The 26,454-nt window shown below is 36.4% G+C and overlaps 1 protein-coding gene across 14 annotated transcripts in view; it reads right to left on the minus strand.

The window, feature by feature from the left end:
• Nlgn1 (neuroligin 1) overlaps positions 1-26,454 on the minus strand; it is a 901,455-nt gene that overhangs the window by 461,156 nt on the left and 413,845 nt on the right. For 11 of the 14 annotated variants that reach the window (XM_051156978.1, XM_051156981.1, XM_051156977.1 and 8 more), the window contains 2 exons: positions 22,196-22,255; positions 14,624-14,776 (listed from right to left, as the gene is read on the minus strand). In XM_051156978.1, the coding sequence (XP_051012935.1) occupies positions 14,624-14,776; positions 22,196-22,255 (213 nt within the window). The remainder of the gene's footprint in view (positions 1-14,623; positions 14,777-22,195; positions 22,256-26,454) is intronic. The other 3 variants (XM_051156989.1, XM_051156988.1, XM_051156986.1) reach the window with 1 other exon arrangement.

Here is a 26,454-nt window from a genome sequence, read left to right on the forward strand (position 1 = left end):
ATACATGCACACCACGTACAGACACACACTCACACACTAGACAAACAAACAAATAAATAAGTATCTAAAAGTTAAGGGAAAGAATTATTCGTAAATTTAAAGTGGATCAAAGACCTCACTATAAAACCAGAAATATTAAATCTATTAGAACGGAGAGTGAGGAAGAGCCTTCAACCCACTGGCACAGGAGACAACTTCCTAGACAGAATATCATCAGCTCAGGCTCTAAGATCAACAATCAACAAAACTGAAACTGAAATTGAAGCTTTTCATGGAACTGAAAAGCTTCTGTAAGGCAAAGATCACTGTCGATAGAACAAAACAGCAGCCAACAGACTTGGAAAAAATCTTCACCAACAGTACATCTGACAGAGGGCTCATACCCAAAATATATAAAGAACTCAGGAAATGAAACACAAACAAACAAAGTAATCCAATTTTAAAAATAGAGTTCATATCTAAACAGAGAATTTCAACAGAAGAGTCTTGAGAAGCACTCAAAGAAAATTTCAACGTTCTTAGTCATCAGGGAAATAAAAATCAAAACGACTCTGAGATTCTATCATACACCCATCAGAATGGCTAACATAAAAAGAAACTCAGATAATAGTACATGCTGGCAAGGATGTGGGAAAGGGGGAATATTCCTCCACTGCTGGTGGGAATGCAAACTTGTACAATCACCTTGGAAATCAATCTGGTGCATTCTCAGAAAATTGGGAATACCTCTATCAAAAGATGCAGCTATACCACTCCTGGGCATATACTCAGGAAATGCTCCACCATAGAAAAAGGACATTTGTTCAACTATGTTGAAAGCAGCTTTATTCATAATAGCCAGAAACCTGAAGCAACCCAGATGTCCCTCAACCATAGAATGGACAAAGAAACTGGTAAGTGTACACAATGGAATATTACTAAGTTATTAAAACCAAGGATATCATGAAATTTTCAACCAAATAGATGGAATTAGAAAATATGAGTGAGGTAACAAAGAGCCAGAATATACACATGGTATATGTTCACTTATATGTGGATACTGGCCATATAGTACAGAATTACCATACCATAATTCACAGATCCCCAAGACACTGAGTAACAAAAATGACCCAAGGGAGGATGCTTAACTCTCACTAAGAAGGGTACATAGAATAGACAACAGAAGTGGATGAAAAGAGAGAAGGGAGTAGGAGAGGGACCACAGAGAGAAATGAGGGTGGGGATCAGATGTGGTGAGAGTGTGTGTGGTGCGGGGGTGGAGCGGGAGAAGATCAAAGTCTTGGAGACAGAAAACAAACCATGGATGGGAGCATTGCTGAGACAAATTGGAGACCTACTATAGGGTAGGCTCCTAGAATGATATGGGGTGACTCTAACTAAGCCTCTTAGTATCAAGTGTCAAGGATATTGAAGAGGTCATGTTGTAGCAAGACAGGACTAGTGGAAGGAGAGGAACACCAACCCATCAACAAAACCTCAACACAAAATTTACCCTGCATACAAGATGTGCAGGGATAAATTTAGAAAAGAGATTGAGGGAATTTCCAATCAATGCCTGAGAGCCACCTGATGGGAGAGAGCCAACCCCTGATGCCATTAATAATGCTCTGCTATGCTTGCAGCGGGGAGCCTAGCATAGTTGTCTTTTCAGAGTCTCCACCCAGGAACAAATCTGAATAAATGCTTAGACTCATGGCCAAGCATTAGAAGGAGCATGCGGAGCCTTGTGGAAAGAGGGGAGAAGGGCAGAAGCACTCAGAGGGGGAAAGAACTCCACAAGAAGACCAAGGGAGCCAACTGACCTGGGCCCAGTGCACATGCAGAGACTCTGCAGCTCTCTGGTGGGGCTGTCTTGCCAGAACTCAGAAGGCAAGGTGAGGATGCACTCAGTTCTCACCTGACTTGATGTCCCTGGGGGTGTGAGAGCTTTTCTTAGGAGTAGGGGGAAGAGGGAGGTAGAGTAGCACCTGGAGAAAAGGATGGAAGGGGATATGATTGGGATGTAAAATGGATACATTTTGTAACGTGAAATTCATCAACTCTGGTAATGTTTTCAAACGCTTGTCTTCTTTCTCTTCTTCTGGTTCATTATTCTCAACTGGCCATGCTCTCCTAGCATGAGCTCCCACAAAACTATGGCTAGTAATTTACATGAAAGGAGATGGTGACATTATGGAAATGAAGGACTTGTTTAATGAGTTATTTTCCTAGATTATTTTTAACTCATTTAATGAGTTAAATGAAAATATGTATGAATTAGAGGGAAATGTTACTAAAAAAAGATTTTTATCTAATTTAATGCAGATTAGTATAAAATCACAGCCCTGTGTGGGATCCTTCTAGACATGTTCATTCTGGAAATACCCCTACTCTGGGCAATGATTAACCAACCATTTTAACTATTTTAGTAAATAGCACAGATAAGTTTCTAAACAACAACAAAAAGTGCTAAGATATTTATGCTGAGAAGAAATTCCTTGAAATTAGGACATAACATGGTGCCATATTTCCTGAGAAAACTCTAATGAAATAGAATTTTGCACTAAAAAGAAATAATACATCTTTCTTAAAGTTTATTTTCATACAAAGTCAACCACTCAAAAAATGTAGCATAATTAAATAATATAAAATCATTACATCTTTTTCTGTCAGAAATAATTGTGGCTAATTATGATAGTGTCACCACAAAGAATCCTTTTTAATGGTCTGCGACTATTTCAGTGTGTTGAACATTCACGAAGAAAAATGAATTTTCTATACAAGATGCCATTTTCCCAATATCAAACACAAAAGCCAGAAACAACGACAAATATTAATAGGTTTTCAATGAGTTTTATCTCAGGCATTCCTCTCTTCTATAGAAATGTAGAAATCACTTCATCTATGCTTTGAATATTTTTTCCTTAGAGTAAATCTATGGTTCCCATGCCACTAGCTGGTCAGAGAGACGTGTGGGCAAGAGGACATTCAAGAGAAGCACATCTATGCCATCTCCAGCGGCACACACCCACAGCAAAGTTTAAGGTCTCTCCTGTCTGCTTCTTTTTGTGACAGGATCTGCACATCTACAACACAATTTCAAACTGATTGGACATCAAAAGGCAAAACTAATGAAAATGTCATCTTTTGCTCCTTTTACACATGTGTTTAAAAGTAAAATATTAAAGTGAATCTGAGGGGGACTTCCTACCCCTGTATATGCTCATAGGGTATCAAGTCTCTTCTTGGCAGCCTGCTATCCTTCCTCTGAGTGCCACCAGGTCTTCCCATCCAGGGGACATGGTCAAATATGAGGCACCAGAGTACATGTGAAAGTCAGAGCCCACTCTCCACTCAACTGTGGAGAATGCCCTGTCCATTGGCTAGATCTGGGTCAGTCACAGTCATAGAGGAGGGGAGTAAGGGGAAAATGGGAGGAGAGAGGAATGGGAGGATACAAAGGAGGGGATAACCATTGAGATGTAATATGAATAAATTAATAAAAATAAAATAAAGTGAATCTGAGAAATACTTTAACCTTGCAGCTTATTGTTTCTGAAAATGCATGATATATCTTTCTATCATATTGTACCTATCTCACTTCAAGCATCAATGTCCACTGCCATCTTCAGGTTCCTTCATATCAGCATTTTCCATCTCCCACACACAGAGCACTGATCTGAGGAGCACACACTAAGTTTGTGAGGATGTAGAAATTGCTAATGGGTTTTAATCAGTTATATCTTTCATACATGATACTTCTAGGACAGGAACCATTTAAACCTAGATACCCAGGGAGCTTTCTTGCCTCTGCTAATGGAATAAACTGTAGTTATCTTTTCAAAGCTCCATCTCTTCTATGGGGTATGTAAAATGTACTTTTCCATGTGGCTGCTGCCCCTTCCTGCCAACCTTCTCAGTGCGAGCCTATATGCTGTATTCCCAGTGCACCTACACTAGGAGAAGCATGGTGAATTCAATTACAGGTTTACCGAAGATGTGTTGCTATCCCCACAGAACACTTTCACATTTTGAGAGTTTGGCAAACCTGGTAAGACCTGGGAATTATGTTTTATTTTGGGTAGCAGGATTTCCACCCTCTAAAGGTGCTAATGCACACAACAATACCAGTGTGAACTGTAAAGAATAGACTCCCTGAACCATGAGAGGAGAAGGAGACGAGAGTTCACTTGATTTTGAAGGACCAGAGATAGGATACTAATTTGGTCTTAATAACTGGGTAGCTGAGAACAAGCAACAGGTAAGCAACTGCACTGAGAGACAGCCAGACTGGAGTGGATAAAACTTCTCAATAAACAAAACAAAACAAAGTAACAAAGAAACCCACAGAGGCTGTGATGGTTTGAGTCTTAAATGTGTCCTACTGACCATATGCCAAAAGGCTCATCACCTGCCTGTGGTGTCACTAGGAGACAGTGCCACTTTCAGGTAGGGCTAAGTGCATGGAAGTTAATACATGTCTAAGGATCCATATGGTGAAAGAAGAGAACTGACTCAACCCCCACATCTTGTCCTGTGACCTCAGCAAAGATACATGGCATGCACAGTCAGAGACAGGCACACCTCTCACACGGCATGCACAGTCAGAGACAGGCACACCTCTCACACAGCATGCACAGTCACAGACAGACACACCTCTCACATGGCATACACAGTCACAGACAGGCACACCTCCCACATGGCATGCACAGTCACAGACAGGCACACCTCCCACATAGCATGCACAGTCAGAGACAGGCACACGTCTCACACAGCATGCACAGTCACAGACAGGCACACCTCTCACATGGCATGCACAGTCACAGACAGGCACACCTCTCACGTGGCATGCACAGTCACAGACAGACACACCTCTCACATGGCATGCACAGTCACAGACAGGCACACCTCCCACATGGCATGCACAGTCACAGACAGGCACATCTCTTACATGGCATGCACAGTCACAGACAGGCACACCTCTCCCATCTTGCGCACACAGTGCACATATAAAATTAGTACTTTTAAAAATGAAATAATACATCTTTGTTAAAGCTTATTTTTCTTAAAAATTCTAGCATTATCGAATGACATACAACTATCTTATTTTCCGTCATAAATAATTGCGCCTAATTATGGTGATGGGGGCGTGGTACTGAAAAGTATTAGAAGTCTGCCCCTTGCTTCTCTCTTTGATACCGAGTTTCTATGAAATGAGTATCTGTGTTATTCTGTGTACTCCCCTCAGTGATGTTGCCTCACCAAAGGTGGCTTAAAGTAATGAAACCAAGAAAGCATGAACTGAAAGCTACAAGATGCTGTGTCACCACAAGTTTTCCTGCTTTCTGAGTTGACTTATTTCATCATAGTAACAAAAAGATGACTGACGTAGATGGCAACATCTGCTAATAAGAGTAGCAATATTCTTCAACAAGCTTGAAAATCTTGCAGAAATCAGGCCCCTAGAGCTGAGGAAACCCCATGGAAAGGGACAGGAAGAAGTGCAGGAGCTAGGGAAGACAAGAACATCAGGAGAACTTGGCCCACAGACTTCAACTAAGTACAGCTCACAGGGGCTCACAAGGACTAAAGCGGCCATCACGGAGCCGACAAGGGTCTGCACGATGTCCTCTATATATGTGTTGTGGTTGTGCAGCCTGGGGTTTTTGTGGGACTCCTAACAGTGGGGGTGTCTCTATTTCATCTGCTCTTGGGATCCTTTTCCTCCTCCTGGGTTACATCACTCTGCCTTGATCTGAAGGGTTTGTGTCTGTTTTTCTTGTATCTTATTAAACCATTTTCTGTGAATATTCCTGGGGGGGGGGTCTGCTCTTTTATGAAGAGAAATGAAGGAGGAGTGAGTCTGAGGAAGAGAGAGGAGGCAGGCTGGCTGGAAGGAAGAAGGGAAAACTGCAGTCAGTGTATACTGAAAACAAAAACTAAAAATACATTTTAAAAATAATTTAGAAAGAGAGAAAATTTCAGGGAAAAATAAAACAAAGCAAAACCATGGAGTGGATCCCAGAAACTGTGTCAACCATTGAGATATTAAAAACTGGAGGAAACATTAAAGAAAAATAGAAAGCTGCTTTATTTTTAAGGTACTATGCCTGGATGTGATGTGTGGTAGAACTGCAGGTGAGTTTGGATCCAGGGTCAGCTGGAAGACACAAAGTGAGGAGAGAACAGAGAAGAACTCCGACTTAAAAACAAAAACAAAACAAAACAAAAACAAAAACAAAAAAGGGAGTGCTACAATTCAGTGTATAAAGTCAATGAAGACGGAGCAGTGGCCGGATGGTTACAGAATAGATAGTGCAAGGGAAGACTTGAGAAAGGAAACGAAAAGAGCAGCCTGCCTGTAAATGAGATGCAGTCTATTCCTAACCGAAGCCAGAGAAAGGCAGAGAAGGTGCCAGCGCCCTGGGAGGGGCAGACAGCTGCTATGGGAGTGGCGGGGGGGGAGGGGCGGGCAAAAACACGCGCTTCAGAAGCCCAACAAAGGCAGCACTCAGCATCCGGCTCTGGAGTATTTGGAACACAGGAGGAGCACCCTTGGATGAAGACTAATATCATTTGTTGACGTAGCAGTAGTATAGTTTGTTGTGCCGCGTTGTTTTTCTTAGTTGTATAGGACAGGTTAGGAAGAGAATTCGCTGTCGTCTTCATGAGGTGGGAAGGATCCTGTCACATGCTGTAGGTTGAGCGTTCAGCTCACAGCTAGTCACTGCACAGAGACTCCGCTCCTCTGCACTTTACCTTTCCAAAACTGATGCTGATCAGACCCAGATACACTTTGCTGGTGCTTGGGGCATTCTTTTGCTGTTTTAAGTTCTTCATTTTTCTCCCAAGGCTTTAACAACATTTAAAATATTTCAGAATATTTTACCATGTAATCTTTACCGTTTTGAAAGACATAAGAAAATGCCCAATGGACAGGACATTCTTCCCAGTTGAGTGGAGAGTGGGGTCTGACTTTCACACAAACTCTGATGCCCCATATTTCACCACATCCACTGGAGGGGAAGGCTTGGTGGCACTCAGAGGAAGGATAGCAGGCTACCAAGAAGAGACTTGATACCCTATGAGCATATATAGGGGGAGGAGGTCCCCCTGGGTCACAGTCATAGGGGAGCAAAGTAAGGGGAAAATGGGAGGGAGGGAGGAATGGGAGGATACAAGGGATGGGATAACCATTGAGATGTAATATGAATAAATTAATAGAATATATTTTAAAAAGAGAAAATGGCCACCAACTCTAAAGATGAAAGACAAAATGCATTTCCTAAATCTCTATATTTACCTTTCACCTCCACAATTAGCTTCAGGAGTGAATACTTTTAGCAGCACTCAGTTTCTTTTTCAGAAATAGAGCTCACCAAAATATTTGTTCATATCACTTTCACTGCCACTCTTTCTTACCATGAACAGGCAATAGGATGGACTGAGTCTGATTTTTCCACTCTTGTGACCACATAATAAGAGCTTGCAGAGGACATTTTATAGCTATGTGCAGAATTCGTGAGTGAACAAATGAATGGATGAGTTAAGAGAGTGACTTCTGCCCTCAAATGAGGCAATAGCTTTCTGTAGAGATCATGGCTGAGGAACCTGGAACTAACTTATCTTTTTTTTTTTCAAAAATTAATAAAATATAGTACATTTTTTAAGACAAGTCAGAGCCAAACTGTGGACAATTTGAAGAAAAAGAAACAATATAAGATTAAGAAGTCATCAGTCTTTTAATTACCTAGATCTACAGTAAAATTGATAATACTGAGTCCTAACGCCTTCAAAACTGTAATTTAAATGGTTTTCAATAATTCTATTTTATTTAATCTCATTGTCAAAACACTGGAGTAATTTTATTTTTAAAACTCTGTTGGTGAGTACTAAAGCAAGAGTTCTAATTCCCCAGAAGACACAATTCACCTGGACATGACTGTAACTATCAATATTGTTGTTGTAGTTATTGCCATGAGCTATATATGTCAGCATGAAATGAGGAAACCCGAAAATCACAAACATGTTAGCCCTGTTGAGTTGTAGAGATTCTATGCACATCATCTCAGAGGAAATGCCAGAGAGGACCACATAGAATTTTCTAAAATTTTATGAAAAGTTTGCTATTCTAGAAGGGACTCATGCATTCAGTTGACAAGCCAGTGCTGAGTCCCTAGGGTTCCCCTTCCAAGGACCTCTTCAGAGAATGTAGTTTAGAGTGCTCTTCCTCATTTCACTTGTCATTTCCTTAGAACCCATGTGTAGCTACAAAGGTGCCCGTGAATGGAGCTGCTATCTAGTGAACATCATTTGCTAATTTCCATTTATTTACTTTCATCCCTCGCAGCCCTTAAGGCAGCAGACACCATGCAGACCACTCTGTACTTTACAGTAAAAATAATAAATAAACAAACATACCTTCAATATGTGTTACAAAAATTTTATGTGTCTACATTAATGGACAATTACCAATATGTCATTTCTAAATTATAGCATGTGTGTGTAGCTGACTTTTTTCTAAGCTACCTCAAACATATTGGAAGTAGTCTGTAGAATAGGGATGATGAACATGTACTTTATTGTGCATAATACGAGTTACATAAGATTTTCAAAAAATTTTCCTCAATTAAACAATCTCTCTCCTTCAGAATATTCATCTGAACACTCAATCAAAATTTAATTAACACCTAACCTTTATTAAAACTCAGTGGAAACAATGGGTATGTCATACAAGAAATTGATGGACCATCATAAATTTCTATTGTTTCTAAATGTCTTTTAATTTTCTGCTTTTAACATAAAATCTCCAAATGCTTTGGTTCACTGGATTTTGTTCGTACTATGCTGAATGACCCTGTAGAAATCTGAGCCTTTATCATTATTTTTTTTATTATTATTATTGAAAATTGACAACAGGACAATATACTTTGATAGTTTTACATTTTTCTAGTAACATAATTTTCAGGCAATGCTCTTATTATTCCATATTCCTTAAAAGTGCAACTCATGTGATACCTTTCTCTGTAGTACAAAGTGAGAAAAGTTATTAGTGCATCGTTTTGATATTATGTATCTTGCCTTTGCCTGGCAGTGGTAAGATATCTACTGCCTTATCCTTTAAAGTGCTTTTTGGATAAAAGGGCAAGGAATTATTTTCAAGTGTGTACACTTTCCAAATATGAGTTGAACCTGTTTGTGAAGTCTCTATTTGTCACAAAGTACTTCAGTTCTTCAAGGTAAGAGTAATGTGGATAAAAAATAACAGTAAAGAAGCAATGGTATTTTGTCTTCCTTTCAGTAAAACTCAGGGTCTCTTCGAAAGACTATGAATCCATGAAGAAATTCTGGGCTCAAAAGCAGAGTGACCCAATAGCATACCTGGAAAGTATCAACATATAAACTGTGGCACGTGGTTATATTTTACCTTTACATATGTGGGCATTTTTGTTATGCATTTTGTTATACATACATTTTGTTATTTTGATTTAGAGAGTTTTTAAATAGAGGGACATAGGAATGAAAAATAAAAACCACACATTTACCCATAAAAACCAAAGAGCAAGAATAAAAGTGTAAAGTTTGATAATTATGTGTTTTTTCTTCTTTTATTTTTGATATTACATCATAATGACCAGCTATTTGCCCGCTTTGCCCATATTTATATTCATGGGACCTTTTTTATTAATTTTGCGACACACATACGTAAATGTATATTATAAATATACCACAAAATTAGTGAGTCCCTTCAAGCTGGAACGCCTAGAATTCAAATGCACATCCTATCTGCCATGTCCTCAAGAGCCCACTGCTTCTATTCTTTTAAAGTTCAGGCTTTTCTTTTTATATATACCAGGCTTCTGACATAAATATTAATTTAGATTTAACAATAAAGAATATAAATTACTGTTTTCTACTGATTAGCTCACCTTTCTATTTATAAAACACTTTAAAAATGACAATGTTGTCTTATAAAAAATATATACCATTAAACTGAATGTTACCAGTGATGATTGATCACACTAGAGCACTAGGTATCTATAATGTAGATCAACAATCTAGTTATAAGAATCAGCAAATCTTGTTAACCAAGTTGAATAAAATAAAAACATAAAATTTATTAAAATTGGTTTCCAATAAATTAAGAAAAAATGTTTTGAAATATTTAGCTTTTTAGTAGCATCACAACCAAATTATAATTTTAATGCAAGTAAATAGAATAATATTTCAATTTCCCCCCCACTAATAGAATATACTAAGTATTTATTACAAAGTAAATTATTTAATTGGCTCTTTCCCCAGGATTTGTAGATTTCCAGACATATTTTAAGACTTTTGAATCCTGGAAGTTGCATCCCTACTGGCTATCTTAAATATTGCTAGAAGCTCCATACAACCTGCTGGAGAAGAAAAGTAATCATCAATCAATCGGTCATCATATATCTATCAATTCAGTGAGCTACAGCAATGACTGACCTGGGAAGCTGTTCTTGTGGACAATAGTGGCATGAGGAGCATGGAAGTAACCAACTACTTTGTCACAAGATGAAACCCATACCTGGCACAATGATTTGTCTTAGCCTCTGTGTCTAGATAGTTCCTAAGCTATTGAAGAGACCCTACTACTATTATGCTGATAAAAAGACATAGTAACAACTCCCAATAACTCATTTAACCCAAAAATCAACACAGCTCTGAATATTAATCTAGGACATCGCTATCTCTAATTGATGGTGTCTCACATCTAGCCAAGGTTCAGTAAATAAGATTGTAGGATACTCAACCCTAAAGTCTCAAAAATCATTACAAAAGAAGTGACCATAAAGCACGTAATCTCCCAGGCTGATGAATGACTCAATGGAACATTATCTTCTGGAAACAACAGGGTAGCTACACATCTGAGCTCACAGAAGTCACAAAAGCACAAATCCTAGACAAGTCCTGACCATACCAAGTCCCAGCAAGGAGAGGGAAGTTGAGCATGTTACTTCTTTCCAAGATATGGAGCCATTGGCAACTGTTAGCTGTACGGAGAAGAAGAGACACTTTTCTCTAATACTGTTTCCATTGTTAGGTCAATTGCTCACCGGCGGAAGACCACACATCTAAGAATATTTAGAAAACATAAATTTGTATTGAAACATTAAAAAAAGAACAGAATTAAAGGGAAAAGAAGGAATAAAGGTTACAGGGTTAGGGAAGTTTAGAAAGAGTTGGAGGCTGACAATGATCAAAGGCCTTAGTGTAAAAAATGTATAAATAAATATCAGAAAACTTTAAAATATTATTGGCTAGAGTAAAAAAAATTGCACAACTATCTCTAACAGGTCCTTACCATATGAAGGTAATTCATTAAATTTCCATCAGATAACAAATATTATATTTACTTAAGTTTAACACAGTTGCACTGAATTTTTATTTTTACACATAATGTAACAAATTTATTCTAAACATAAAGTAGTTAAAACAGATTGTAAAATTAAATTCTTTGTTGCATTTATTCATTTTATGAGATTTAAAAATACACTGCCATTTGAATGGTTTCTATTTTCAAAAACATGTGAATGCATTACATTCTTTCACAATAAACAATTTATTTTATCACAATTTTCAACTTTTTCTCACTAAAATACACATTTTCCAAGTTACAATCAAAACATTTTTCATAGACTAGTTTCTCATAAGAAAACATAACCGAAGCATTTCTCATGTAACCAAGTTAATAATTTTAGCACCCATAAATTAAAGTATTAAAATGTAAGCAACTAATAATTACCATATACTCGTTTCTGAGATCTATGAAACCATGATTTAAACAGCAGATGCTGAATGAAGCAGAAATAGCACTAACTTATGTCAGAGCTGGATAAAAACAAAATTTAAAGCAGGATAAAGCTAAAGTCTGGATATTTAGAGTAAGGTACAGCGAACCAGGAATTTAGAGGTGAAAGCGGGGTAATAAACGGCAAAGCAGAGTCCTGCTTCTTCCCTCTTGCCTTTTTTGTCAACCTTACTGGTAGTTATTCTTCTCAGCACACAGCTGTCTATGTCATAGAGAAAGGTTATGTGCAGTCTTGAGGGGGAATGTGTGCCGTTCTTCCAAAGGAGACCACACAAGGAACTTACGCCAACTACCAACTTCCTGAACAGAAGGACAGATTATTTATTTTTCTCCGTGTTATCCTTAATTTTTAGAAAACAAAATATTTTTTCCATGCAACATGCTTTCAATCTAGAGTCTTGGTTACTAGATACTGGTGTGAATTTTATAACTTAAGTATTTTTACTTCAGTACTAGTGACTAAAAAGCAAACGCAAACCAAATATGACAAATTCAAAGGAACAATTACTTCACCTGTTCCAAACACAGTTTTGCCTGCCAGTCACCCCAGAGCAACAGGACCATAATTAGCTAGTTACTAATTGCCTTTCCAAATTCATCTTCACAACAAAACACCAGAATCAAGAGACAGTAGAGAATCTTCCTTGGTATGAGATAAAATCATATTTCATACCTAATTTTCAGTATTTTACCCCAAAACAAACTGAATGAATAACTTTCTTTTGGAGCTCACACCTAAGAATCCTTGGCTTCCTTTGGTTTTAGATAAACATTCACAGTGAGCGCCTCAAATATCTGAAGCCCTCACTCTCATAGCTCAGTGGATGACTGTTGATCTGGCTTAGTGCGACTCATGTGAAGGATGCTGCCACGGTATGTTCTGGTAATTTCTTCTTCTTGAATTATCTTGTTTGAATACAATTCATTTATTTGGAAAGAAATTGGCTCAAATCCAACTATTCTAGAATTAATACTTCTTTAGACCATTTCATTAACAAGTTAGGTGTCTTCTCTTTTTAAGAGTTTAATGAAAAGCAACTTAGGGATAAACATGATTCAAAGAAACAAACTGAAGACGAGACCAAACTGAAAAAACCCTTGTCCTCCATGCCAGTACTGCTGCTGTTTGGACAGACTATGAGATTGCGTGAGTTCTTCATTGTTTTAGCTGCTCAATTTGTTGTGGTATAACTCAACCACACTGTGTTTTTTAAGCGCAAGATGTAAGCATGTATCTAGAATTTAAACCATTGAGAAATCCTTACTAGTTCTAAAGACATCCATAACAGAGGAAGCAACATTTTCAAAAGGAAACAAAGGAAAGGGAAACATTTCCATTAACTTAGTCACAAAGCTCACCTTAAGAAATCCTGCTGTGACCACAACTAACTGTGTGGAAAGACACCATACATGTGGCTACAAGCACCAACTTCATACTTAGCATTTCGTTGAATTTTTCAGACCACAAATATGTCACGGCACAATATTTTCAATTGGAGATATTTGAAAAATATTAAAACAATAGCTATTAAAATGACAGAATTATAGAAATACTATAAAAGAAAAACATTGAGGTATTAAAATCCTTTATGTGAAAATGTTCTCTAAAAATAAAATAAGATAAATAAAGTACTTAGAGATAATTATGAACACTTCTTTCTTTACCTTCTAATAAGCAGAATTTCCAATGACGAGAAGCCCAACCAAACCCAACAAAATAATTCTAGCTGAACAACACATGACCAGACACTCTTCTCTACCTCTGTTGATGAAGGGCATCCATTATATCATTCAGTCAACTCCATCCTATTGTCAAAATATCTTATGAAGACTGAGACAGTAAAAGCTCTTATTCACAACATGGCAAAAATATATGTATGATATTAAAATGATATAAAATAGTCCATAATTCAGCATTTTTCCTAAATTTAGAAGACAAAAATCAAAAATAGAATGGTTTTGACTCTTGAAGCTGTTACAAAATATTTAGAACAATTAAGTTAAAAAATAAAATCTTTGGGGGATTCATTGTATTTTTGAGCAAGTTAAATTAAAATACCACTATTTTTTATTCATCATTGTCAATATCCTGACATACATTGGTAAAAGAGCAGTTTATCTTTTAAAATCTGACTAGAAAATAAAAAGCTATTTTACTGAGTAAAGTTTTTCTATATTATTTTTTCAAAACTCAGGATTTCAGCTTCGACTCTGTTTTCCTTCTGACAACTCTGTGTGTGATTGAACTGACTTTCACCTTAAGAAATGAGTGCATGCTTTTCCAAATTAACTCAATCATTAAAAATATAGCCAGAAAATTTATCCTTCATTATTATGGGAGCACAGAAAAAATAAAAGAAAGGGTCTATATGACAATGGTAAATAGTGACATAGCTACGTTAGTCCTGTATTAGTTAGAATACAAGATTCTAGAAGGAAGTGTAAACCTGTGTCTAAGACCACAGACACAACACTGAATAAATGAAAAGCCAAATAAGTAAAGATTTGTTCAGGGACTAGAACCATAAAGGCCGTTGCCATCAATTTCTGACTTTCACACTTCTGTTTTTTCAAACCACAACCTACGTCCCAATAACAACACCTTCATTACGTTCTACTCCAAGTACAAAGATTCCCCAAGTTGCCTTTACTTAATGTATAAACATTGAAAGAATGTTTGTTGAAACTTTAAAAACTTTATGATCAAAAAACTATAATCAGGAAGCATAAAAGATAGCATAGTAAAACAAAACTATTCCATACTTTATGATGAATGGTGAAAGGGGTTAAGAGATGTCTTACCGAGTACCCCAAGCCGATAGTTGACTGTGATGACAATCACATTGCCATAGCTTGCCAAGACACTCCCATCATATAGATTTCCAGTACCTTCCATGTAAGAGCCACCATGGATGTACACCATCACTGGTTTGGGACCCCCACTGTCCCGAATATCTGCAAAACAAAGGGTTGGCAATTATCCTCAAAAACATGCATAATGGAACACAGTACAGTCTGCATTTTAAGGATAGGAGGGCATGATTTTAATGTTAAATTGCTGTTTTCTTAAAGTGTTTCTTAAGCAATTCCTACTAAAAGCTACTGAAAAGAGAGGAACAGGCACCCATTGTATTCTAAAACTTTGTTGTCAAGAGATGGGCACAGTGTTTACAAGCTATGAACTAAGGGTAACAGTTCACTTCCATCAGGACACAAGTAAGCAGTCCCTCCCCTATTACTGTGGAGCTGTGTATCAAATACAACGTGATTACATTAAGTCGTTTGTGAATATAATGATACCCTTGTATTATTCATTTCAGAGCTTAATCACTGCTTAAGTACAGTACAGTAAAATGATGTGTATATCAACACCTGTTGTTGACACATGTATGGGAATGTCATTTACATGATGTCTTTAGAAAAGCCATGGGTTTACTCATCTAACCCAAACTCAATCTTTGGTAGAAAAAAAAATGACAAAATGGTATGTGCACTACTTCATATAGCTAATGTCTGCTTCTTAGCCCTCCTTTGAAGGCATGGAGTTAACCACGTGCATATGAGATGACCAAGCTAAGGTCAGCTGTAAATGGTGGCAGTGACATTAATATGACTTCCTCCCAGTCTCAGTCTCAGTCATTTTATTTTGATAAGGCACACTGCCCACAACTATGTAATTTTCAACAAAAATGCCAAAAAAAAAAAAAAAATCAAAAACAGGGCGATTTAGTCAATTATAAAAATGTAGTAATCTCTGTTGAAACAGCTCACCGGTGTTATGATTCATTCATAAACATTGAACATATCAAACTATGAATGTAACTAAAATACTAATATTCTATAGCAAGCTGTGGCCCTGTATGCTCATGAGTAACATTGGATCAATATATTATTTTTCACACTGGATTGAAAGTCTCATTTGAAATTGTAGTTTAATTTCTTTACTTTGGAATATTTTAATCAAACTAAACTTTTCTACAAACTTTCAGTGGAGAGGCCAGCTTTCAGTGGTGGCATAAGATGTAAATCATAGAGCTCACTGTGATGGTCGAGGGATGATTTGCCCTCCCTTTAAGAGGAAATGGCCAATTTAAATATCTCATTTTTTTTTTTTACTGTGACAGAGGATTTTTTAAAAATGAAAACTCATATTCGGATCAAAACTTGCAGTTTCTCTTGTGTTTTCAAATTCCAAGTTGAAAACACAGCTCATGGCACAGCTTTTAGACATTTTTTTAAAACAATAATCAAGTATCCAGGCAACTGTTACTTTATTATTTTTTTTTTTTTAGTTTCTTCATTTAAATTAATGGGTGTCATTATTACATGTTCACACATTAGTCTTACACTTGTTATAAGCTGTCCCTTTAAGAAAGCTCAATATAAAGTGACCTCTGCCCTTGTGTATTCTTGCCTCCCTCCCAGATGTATGAACTTCAGAATGTCCTGCTTCTGAGTAGGAAGAACACTTTTACATTGTAAGCATCTGGTGGTCATAGTCATCACGTTTATCTTCTGAATGTCTTTGGCCGGCAAAAGGCATTCTCCTAATTTTAACACTTTAATTGTTTATTTTATTCTATGTTTATGAGTGTTTTCTCTGCATGTATACATCTGAGCATCATGTGCGTGCCTGGTGACTGAGCTCCCAGAGAGAGTCCACGATCCTCTGGAGCTAGAGTTATAGACAATTGTGAGCTGTCCTGTGGGTGCTATGAATTGAGCCCAGTGCTCTAGAAGAACCACTGAGCCAATTCTCCGGCCCCTGTGCTCCCGCCTATATGAAGATCCAGGGGCTCCTGGAGTTGTCATACCGAAGCAGGGGAGCAATCCCTTTTCAGATTGTTAAACTCTACTCCTAAAATGCCTGCTTGCTACACACAATTTTAGCTTCTTATTTTTCTTGTACGTTTGGCATTGAAGAAGCAATAATAAATTATTAAACTGAAATCATTAGCCAAACTGTTCGCAGCAGACACTGTACTCTGCTAATTGTATGCTTGGAGGGAGCACAGAGGGAGGCTGTTTCAGAATTCTCCTTTAATTAAAATTACATAGAATTACAAAGCACCCACTGTGAACAGTAATGAAGCCTTGGTAAAGCCATTCTGTTCACCTGGAAGACAACCGGCACACACCAAGAAGACTAGCCCCGCACTTTGCAGCAGACCCACATGGACAGTGTCTCAAAGTGCAACTGTGCTAGAAGCAGCTAGGGTCAATGCCCGGGCAAGCTTCTTTCTTTTTCCTTTAAATTTATACTTTAAGGAATCACGCATATTTAGGTCAGTTTAAATTTCCAATTCAGTTTTTCCAACTTTTCAGAGATGTTGGTCTTGCCTAAAAAGTTAGGACATTGAGCCTGTCCTTGCTAAGAAATTCAGTTACGTCATGATGCTGTGTACTTCATATTTTCCTTTTGAAGTGGCTCTCAACTTGGATAATATAACTTGTACTGATTACTAAAATAAACTAAAATTTCTAAATCTGAATTAAATTACTATGTGTAAACATTTAGAATACATTGGAATCTTCTACCATAACATAACAGAATTATTTGTGAGCAGCCCATTTTTGACATGCTTGGCACATTTTACTTGTTTGTCCAATTCCTAAATCTTTTTGCTCTTAATAATAAACAGTTAAAATTGTAAATATTTACTTTGTTTTTTTTAAAACAAAACAAGATATTGATCAATGGAATTGATATATCAGACATCATAATACTGAATGGCATATGTTCCTGCCTTTAACAATCACATTTTGTCTCTTTCTCAATCTTCCATTTATATATTAAATTACTTTAGTAGTTAATAATGAATAATCCAGAGTCACAGTGTCTTTTAAACTTTATTATTTAATTCCCTATATTGAACATGAAGTATATCAACTTTGTGCTTTATCTACAATTCCTTATTTTGAATAAATAGCTACTTCAGACTTTACTAAAATTTGCACTAAATGGGTTTCTAAAATACTAACTCAGCTCCAGTCAAATTGTAAGTTTTCATAAGTATATTCATAACTCTGCTATTTGCATTAAGTCTTGTCAAACACTTGGAATTTGGCAGGAGTGGAATGGTAAAGGAAATCCTACATGGAGGACTATTATCCTCTAAAATATTAAGAAAGAACTCTAGGAATACTCAGACTAAAATAATAATAGTCTCAGAATATGGACATTTAGCCTTAAGAACCATGGCAGCCTACTTAGAAGCTAATATTTAGACCAAATTAGAAAATGTCAATGAGCTGCCCCAGTTCATAAAGAGTCTCTGTGCTTGACAACTATGACCCAGGCTCACACTTTCTCTCAATGGTCCCAGTGAAATGTGGGCACTTATAATTCCTTAAATATGGGTACTGGTTTCTTTTAAGGACCCATGGACTGGTTAATTGCCCATATTTTAGAGGCTTTGGGGATGTAATAGCCTTTAACTTGTGAAGCATTGCTTTAATTAAACTTTTGTCTCTAACATATAAAGAGACACTTGAATACATGTCCATGCCTTTCACTCATGTTTATGGGTATCAACTCCCAGAACTGCTGGTGAAAAATAGAAGGCTTGGCTTAATTAGTTATTGTTAAGCTAGACACAAAACAAACAGATATGTTGGTTACAAAATATATGAGAATCTACAGAGCAGGTTTTTTTTTTTTTTTTTTTTTTTGAAACTTGAACCTCTATGGAGATAGTAAAATTGTGCCTAAATATTAAAGTGCCAACATGGAGATATTCTTGCCACAATTAAATATGTCTCTCCAATTTTCTAAGTTCCTAAACTAAGTTGAGAAAACCCTGGATACTGTTTTGAAATATTTTTATGACTTTAGATTAGCCTGTAAGACAAAGAGTTCTTTTGTTTATTGTGAATTACAAGGTAAGAATGATGTGACTGTGTTTGGCCTAAAGATGGCTGCAGACAGAGACTTAGAAGTACAGTCCACACAGAGTAGTCCTTAATGTGGCTGAGGGAACAAAAGACAAAAGATGACGACCTCAGAATACAGTGGCTGAGACAAGGCCAGGGGATTGGAGCACAGGAAAGCTTTGGAGAATAGCCATCTAACCTGACTCCCAGGGAAGGAAGGAAGCACTGTTATTTATGTGCTTTGCCAACAATACAAATGGGACATTAGATCATTTTGATTGGTATCACATCTACAAAATAACTCTAAAAGAATTAAGTAGGGGATAGCCAGACCTTACTAAACATTTTCTTCATGAAATATCTGAATTAATCTTTGTTGTCTCTGAAGTAATTACACAATGAAACACAGAGGAATTGGTTGTTGGAACTTAGTGATACGAGAGGGGACATCCGTTAACATTTAAAAGCATCCCTTGGCTTGGTACCTCTAGAAACACAGCTTCCCGTGACTTGAATGGCACCTGACATTCAAACAGGTATTTAAGGTATTTTTAAATAATGAACTAAAAATGTTAGATGTGATTGAAAATTGGTCTGTAAAATAGATGCAGGTGCTACAGGGTTTAACTCACTATCAATACCCAAAGGTATTATACATAAAAATTAAAATTATGATAGAATACAATGTACCAGGCAGATATGTTAAACAGAGTTTATTGAATGAACATGGGGAAATAAGGAAAGGGGAAAGGGGTACCCCAGAGAAAGTAAAGAGAAGGTTAGAGGGAGGGATAGGCAGAGAGAGAGAGAGAGAGAGAGAGAGAGCGCCATGTGGAGGGTCTGTCTTTTATATGGCCCTGGGCAGAGCCACGCCCCCTTGGGCAGGAAAGCAGTGACATCACAGGTAGGCCGACTGAAGCGGAATCCTAACATTAGGTGCCTACTCTAAACATGTAAATATTATATATGGGAGCTCTCTACATCAGTGGGAATATAATCTGATTAAATCAGCAACTGAAGAAATATTAAACTACAGTGATGATATTCTAGCCTTGTCACTGTATTTCCAAAATTTGGACATCACAAATTTCCCCAAAAAGCAGTTCTCTATATTAACAATGTGTATAATACAGGATTTTCAGGAAATTTTAAATTTCCTCATAGCACAAACTGAGACTATTCCCTATGTCCTATGTAGACTAGAAATTTCTGAATGATTGACTCTATCAGAACTAGTAAAAGTTTATCCTTTAACTATTTAGTACTAGAAGCTGTGTGTCTTAGGCAGGGATGTTTAATTATTTAAAGCTAATAGTAGTGATTATCTTGTGTTTAATGGTTCCTTCTTTATTGGCATCCATGGTAAATGAATAAATAATCGAATAATCACAAATTACACTGTAGCCAAAATTCCTTTTTAATGATTATTTTATTTGTGTGTCTGTGCAGCATGTGTGTGCATGCACATATCTAAGGAAAGAGAGGGGACATCAGAGCTGGAGTGGTGGGTGTATGTGATGTGCATGGCATGAGTGCTGCATTCTGATCTCCGGACCTCTAACAGAGCAGTGTGCTGGTTTGAGTAACATTGGACCCCATGAGCTCATACATTTGCATGTTTCATTCCTAGGTAATGAGCTATCAGGAAGCATTAGGAAGCGTGTCACTAGGGGTGGGCTTTGAGCTCCATGCTCTGTATCTCACTCTGCTGCCTGAGAATGTGGGTGTAAAAGTCTCAGCTACCTTCCCAGAACCATGCCTACCTCCTGGTGCCATGAGCTAATAGTCTGAGCCTCTGAAGCTGTGAGCCAGTCCCATTTAAATGCTTTCTTTTGTAAGAGTGGCCTTGGTCATAGTGTCTCTTCACAGCAATGGAACACTAAAATATGCAGTATGAATTCATAACTACTGAGACATCTTTCCAGGCTGTTAATAATTCTTAAATGTTATAAAAGGCAAACATGATAATGTAATAATTAGGCTTTCAATATTTTACCTCTAGCATGTAAGTTTTTATTATAGAAGGTTTCTTGAATATGATCAACAAAAATTAAAAATAAATAAATGAAAATTGTTTTTGAAAGTCATTCAGCCATATACTCCTTCCACATGTTGAGAGAATACCTCTGCTGACCTGGGAGCAGATTACTTATTTTGGAAACACCTTCCTACCTTCTTATAAATGTCTTTCTGAGATTTAAAGGTGGGGAGTAAAAATATAAAATCACAGATTGTATTAATCACTTCTATAAAGTTATAATTAGGGTAACATACAATTCAAAAACAAAAAACTGTACATTAAACAGAAAATCCTGAATGGAAGGAGATGGGCTGAATGAATTGGAACTTAGCTAAATTCTAAGTAGAAAGGCAGATGCCTAGAGAGCTAATGGGTACACAAGTTTACCAAGCAGTCAGAACCTTTAAGCTATAAAACTACAGGGAGGATGAAAAATTCCCAATTAATAAATGAAAAATATTTTAGTATACGTGAAGGATAGTAATTTGAATTTATAAAACTTTATTTCATATCATTTGACTTTATAAAATGTATACATCTTTTAAAATGAAAAGATATACCTGTGATCTCAATTTGTTTAAATGCCTTTACATTTAGCAAAAATATTTGTTAGAATTTATTTGTTTTATTTTTTTAATCATATGTGTTTACACCTCTGTGTTTGGGTGTGAGTGTATGTCAATAAAGGTACTCATGTTGGCCAGAAGAAAGCTCGAGATGTCCTGAAGTGGAGTGACACCTGACCTGGGTACCAGGAACTGAACTACAGTTCTGTAAAAGTACAGACAGTTCTGCTAATCCTAGGACATGTCTCCAGCTTCATGAACCGAATAATTACTAATGGGCCCGGGGACTTACATACAGATACTTTTTTAAATTATTTACTGTAATAGCTGTGGTGCCTTTGCTATCTCTACAGTATCATTTCACGAATGTGATATTTAAACATAACAACACAAAGCAGGATCTTTTTAAAATCTAAGTCATATTGCTCAAGAAACACTTTGCTTCAGCTTGTTTCTCTTTTAATAGAGAATGGAATACTTTTGAAAAAGGAAGTAAAATGTAAAAATGATAAACAGTAAAATTGGCCAAAGTATTTACACATATTAGCGCACATGCAATGGGTAGAAGGACTACAGGGGGACATTTGTTAGTTAAAAGAATGCGACGGGTTCTTCAAAACATGGGATGAAACATATCAAAAGTCAGTTCAAGAAAACCAAAAAAGAAAAAAAAATGCCCCTCTTTTTAAAATATCTTAGTGGTTGGCATCAAAATGTAACATTCACTTTTAAAAAATTGTAAATGCATATTTATATGTAACAACAAGCAAGAAGACAAAACACATCAAAAACAGGAAGTAAAAAAGAACTCTTCAAAAATAGACAAGAAGTGAAAAAATAAAAAATAAAAAAAGAAGGTGTGGAAAAAGTGATTGCGGCCCTGGTCATGCAAATAGATTTGGTGGAGAAAAATACCTTCATCTTCAGCACCGTCATTATCACCTAAATCATCTGTCTGTTTCTTTGTAAGGGGACCTAGGATTGAGAATGGAGAAATGGAAGGAAAAAAAAGACAATTCAAGAATAAACAAGATTGAGGGGGGAAAAAACAAACGTAAATACTAAATTCTCAAGGATATTTCAAAAAAGACCAGGGAAATGGTATATCACAGTTGGCTTTATTTTTAAGAAAAAAAAAATCCCCTTACCCAAAATAGCACATAGAATTGGCTTCTGAATATTTTCAGCATTAAAAATACACTATGGCTTGGTATTTCCATCATAGGCCAAAGAAATGATTAAAAAAAAAAAAAGAAAGAAAAAAGAAAGAAAGAAAGAAAAAAAAAAGAAAGATACCCACTGCACATAAAAAGTAAACAATTCAATTAGTTAAATATAGTTAATTCAGTCAGTGTCCTGTCTTATTAATATTTATGAAAGTAATAATGATATAGCAAGTCAAATTATTCTTTAACTCACGACAAAAAGATAACATTAGAAATAGAAAGATAGAAATGTTTTTTAAGTTGTTCTTTTCCTGCTTTATAAAAATTTTGTCTTTGTATGATCATTACCACTTGTACTTTACACATTTTTAATTTATACATTAAAAAAACCTGTGACTTTTTAAAATTACTTGTCATGACACAAGTACTCCCCCATGTGCTTTAATTTAAATGTTAGTTGTAGATTTAAGGCAAGTGTCACATGCAGAAATGTATCAACAGATACTTTTGTCACTTGGCAGAGAAAAGGTACCTTCAATTGAAGACATGTTTAGCTATCAAAGTAGTTAAATAGTCAGGGATAGCACTTCAAAATCAACTTTATAAAACAGTAGAATCATGCCATTATGCAATTTCATGCCCAGTGTATTTATAATAGGATCATGTTTTAGATGAATTATTGTATTAAAACACTGTGAATGTTTAATAAATGTTTTATTATCCCTAACAGTGCTAATTTGTTAGTATAAAAGAACACACCAAAGGGGAAGTCAAAGGCCATAGGAAAGTAATTTTAAGTGTCATACAATTGACATACTCAGCACACAAATGCAAGTCAAGCGCCACATTGCCTTTCTAAGAACCAACAACCATTTAATTTATATGACATTTCATAATCCTCATGCAAAAGCAATCATTGAAAACACAAGACACTCTATTTAAATGGACAGCCAATCACAAAGCAACAATCAAAATAATTTTGTCATGCATAATGTAACAGTCTTGGAAAACAGCCTGTGAAGAAATGGACAGTCACATTTTTTTAAATTTTTTTTATTAATTTATTATTGTTACATCTCAATGTTTATCCCATCCCTTGTATCCTCTCATTCTTCCGTCCCTCCCATTTTTCCTTTATTCCCCTCCCCTATGACTGTTCCTGAGAGGGATTTCCTCCCCCTGTATATGCTCATAGGGTATCAAGTCTCTTCTTGGTAACCTGCTGTGCTTCCTCTGAGTGCCACCAGGTCTCCCCCTCCAGGGGACATGGTCAAATGTGAGGCACCAGAGTACGTGGCAGTCACATCTTGATTCCAACCATGTAAGTAGTGACACAGCAAACATTGACTGGAAGCACACCAGAGGGCAGGATTGGTAAGCATCGGACACAGATATTTCCACCTTTTCAGAAGTGACTTTTCATTATACTTGCAGTTTAAAACTAAAGCAATTGTAACCTCCCTCAATGAATAGAAAATACTATGCCAAAAAGAATTTTTTTTCAGGCCGTAGAAATACTGGTGAAGATCAAAACACTGAAAAACTAAAACTTGGTGATATAAAAGAAAGTACCTATTAGACTCTTCAATTAGAAGGTCATGGTATCAAAGTCCTTTAAATTAAAGACACAAGGGTGCAAACCTAGTTCAGTTAAAGGATTTCATAAACACACCTGTAAACATCATTCTATTGAGGAGCAGTTTATGTTCATTGATTCTCAGCTGCAGGCTCACGGATATCCACATTTAAGATCTCGTTCAAGTGCAAAATGCACATAGGGTTATCTGAATCTGATTAACTGTGCTTATAAGTTTAATAACAGTTCCTAAAAATATAAATATGTTTAAATTCCAAATTTTAAAATTGAGGAATTGAATAGTTGAAACACTTCCAATTTCAAAATACTAAAATTATATTACCTGAATATTAAAATATTTTTTTTCTGTTTCTTTTTTTTCTTTTTTTTTCTTTTTCTTTTCTTTTTTTTTCTTTTTTTTTTATTAATTTATTCTTTTTACATCTCAATGTTTATCCCATCCCTTGTATCCTCCCATTCCTCCCCCCCCCCCATTTTCCCATTATTCCCCTCCTCTATGACTGTTCCTGAGGGGGATTACCTCCCCCTATATATTCTCATAGGGTATCAAGTCTCTTCTTGGCTACCTGCTGTCCTTCCTCTGAGTGCCACCAGGTCTCCCCCTCCAGGGGACATGGTCAAATGTGAGGCACCATAGCACATGAGAAAGTCATATCACACTCTCCACTCAATTTCTGTTAAATATAAATATGGCTTATGTTAGGATTCTGCTTTTAGTCAGACTACCTATGATGTCATTGCCTACCTGCCACAGGGGCATGGCTCTGCCCAGGGCTATATAAAATGATAGACCTACCTTGCCCCTCTCTCTTACCCTCTCCTACTTCCTCTCTCTCTCTCTCTTTGAGGTACCTCTCCCCTTTTCCTTCTCTCCCATACTCACTTAATAAACCTCACCTAATAGCATATCTGTTGCCTTATTTTCTTATTATTTCATATCTTATTATTAAACATAAAACCTTACTTATTAGTTATCAAGCGGTACAAACTGAGAATGATGGTATTTATTGCTTACAAATCACTAACTAATTTTCAATTTTCACTGAATTACTTAACTTTTTAAATTCTTCGGTTTTACAAAATCAGAACATAGCTCTTTTTTTGTTGACTCATTAGTTTGATAATATTTGAAGGCACATGTTAGTCCTGTCACATTGAGGTTGCTCTACACATCTTGCTCTGGTTCCATTGTATATTACTCTCTTGAACAATATGAATGGAAGCGTACTGTGGTATGTAATGTAATTTCAATGATGTGTATTGAAAGCTATTTAGGTTTTACTGAGTTGACAATTTCTTATGCTTCATGTGCCTACAGAACTGTTCCCTCTTGAACCTTTGTGGGTTGCAAGAAAGTATTATTATCCAAGCTCTCCTACTACTTTGCATATGGAACATAGTTTTGTATTGCTATGTAGCTATGTAGTGAAGTCATGGAAATCACTCCAGGTGGAGAAGAGAGAAGATCTAAGGCTAGAATGCTGAACTGAGCTTTTCATGGAGGATGTTAAACTACCTCTTTCTTCCTCAGAAAGCTGTGTGCCTCTTAATAGAGGACACTGTTTATATCCTACTACTGTTGCCAATCTAAAATATTATGATCAGGCATAAATACTTACTCAGTATCTCAAATAAGTGAAGACATCATCAGAGAAAGATGAAGTTGAATCATCACAACTAAATAATCATGCACTGGTATATTAAATTTACCATTTTATTATAATATTAAATTATTTCTGCAGTACAGACCTTAGCTCTCTTTTAGTGATCGGAGCATAATGGTGGTTTCTTATGCCTAATATTTCTTTATTTGATGTGCTTCTAAAGCTTTCTGCAGGCAACAATTTAGGACACAAAATGATCATAATAAAGAAAGTAGATTTAATTCAAGTCTATGCCTTAAGACAATGAGAACAAACTCAAAATTCTAGAGTTGCCAACACAGAACTCAGGATTGGTTTCTTTGAGGAAGTTTCAATGGCGTAAACATAGCCTAGGTTTTACATGACTTCACGTATCTTTATAGTAAGCCTAGAAGGAAATCAATCACCACCCATAATCAACTATGGATCTTGTTTCCTTATTCTAAAGTGTTATAACTCATATATTCAATAATGCATTAATGTTTTTAACAGAAAGATAATACTCCAAAAAACATAGCTAGTGTTAGTGTTTTATGTCAGGTGGACTTTCATTCTTGAGAGATCACGTATTTCTTAAATTTAAGCATCCTGATTTCTCCAAGGGTAAAGCTTCTACCCTTTGACTAAGAGTCACTGACAACATTCTAACCAAAGCTTATGTTTCTTATAAACAGCAAGTATGGCAAGTGTAGTATCAGCAGTTTTAAATAGGTATCTTAAAGCATCAACTATAAAGCAAATGAGACCACTCCACCCTGTGTGTTGAAG

The sequence above is a fragment of the Acomys russatus genome, chromosome 15 (assembly GCF_903995435.1).
Source record: "Acomys russatus chromosome 15, mAcoRus1.1, whole genome shotgun sequence".
Lineage (NCBI taxonomy): Eukaryota > Metazoa > Chordata > Mammalia > Rodentia > Muridae > Acomys > Acomys russatus.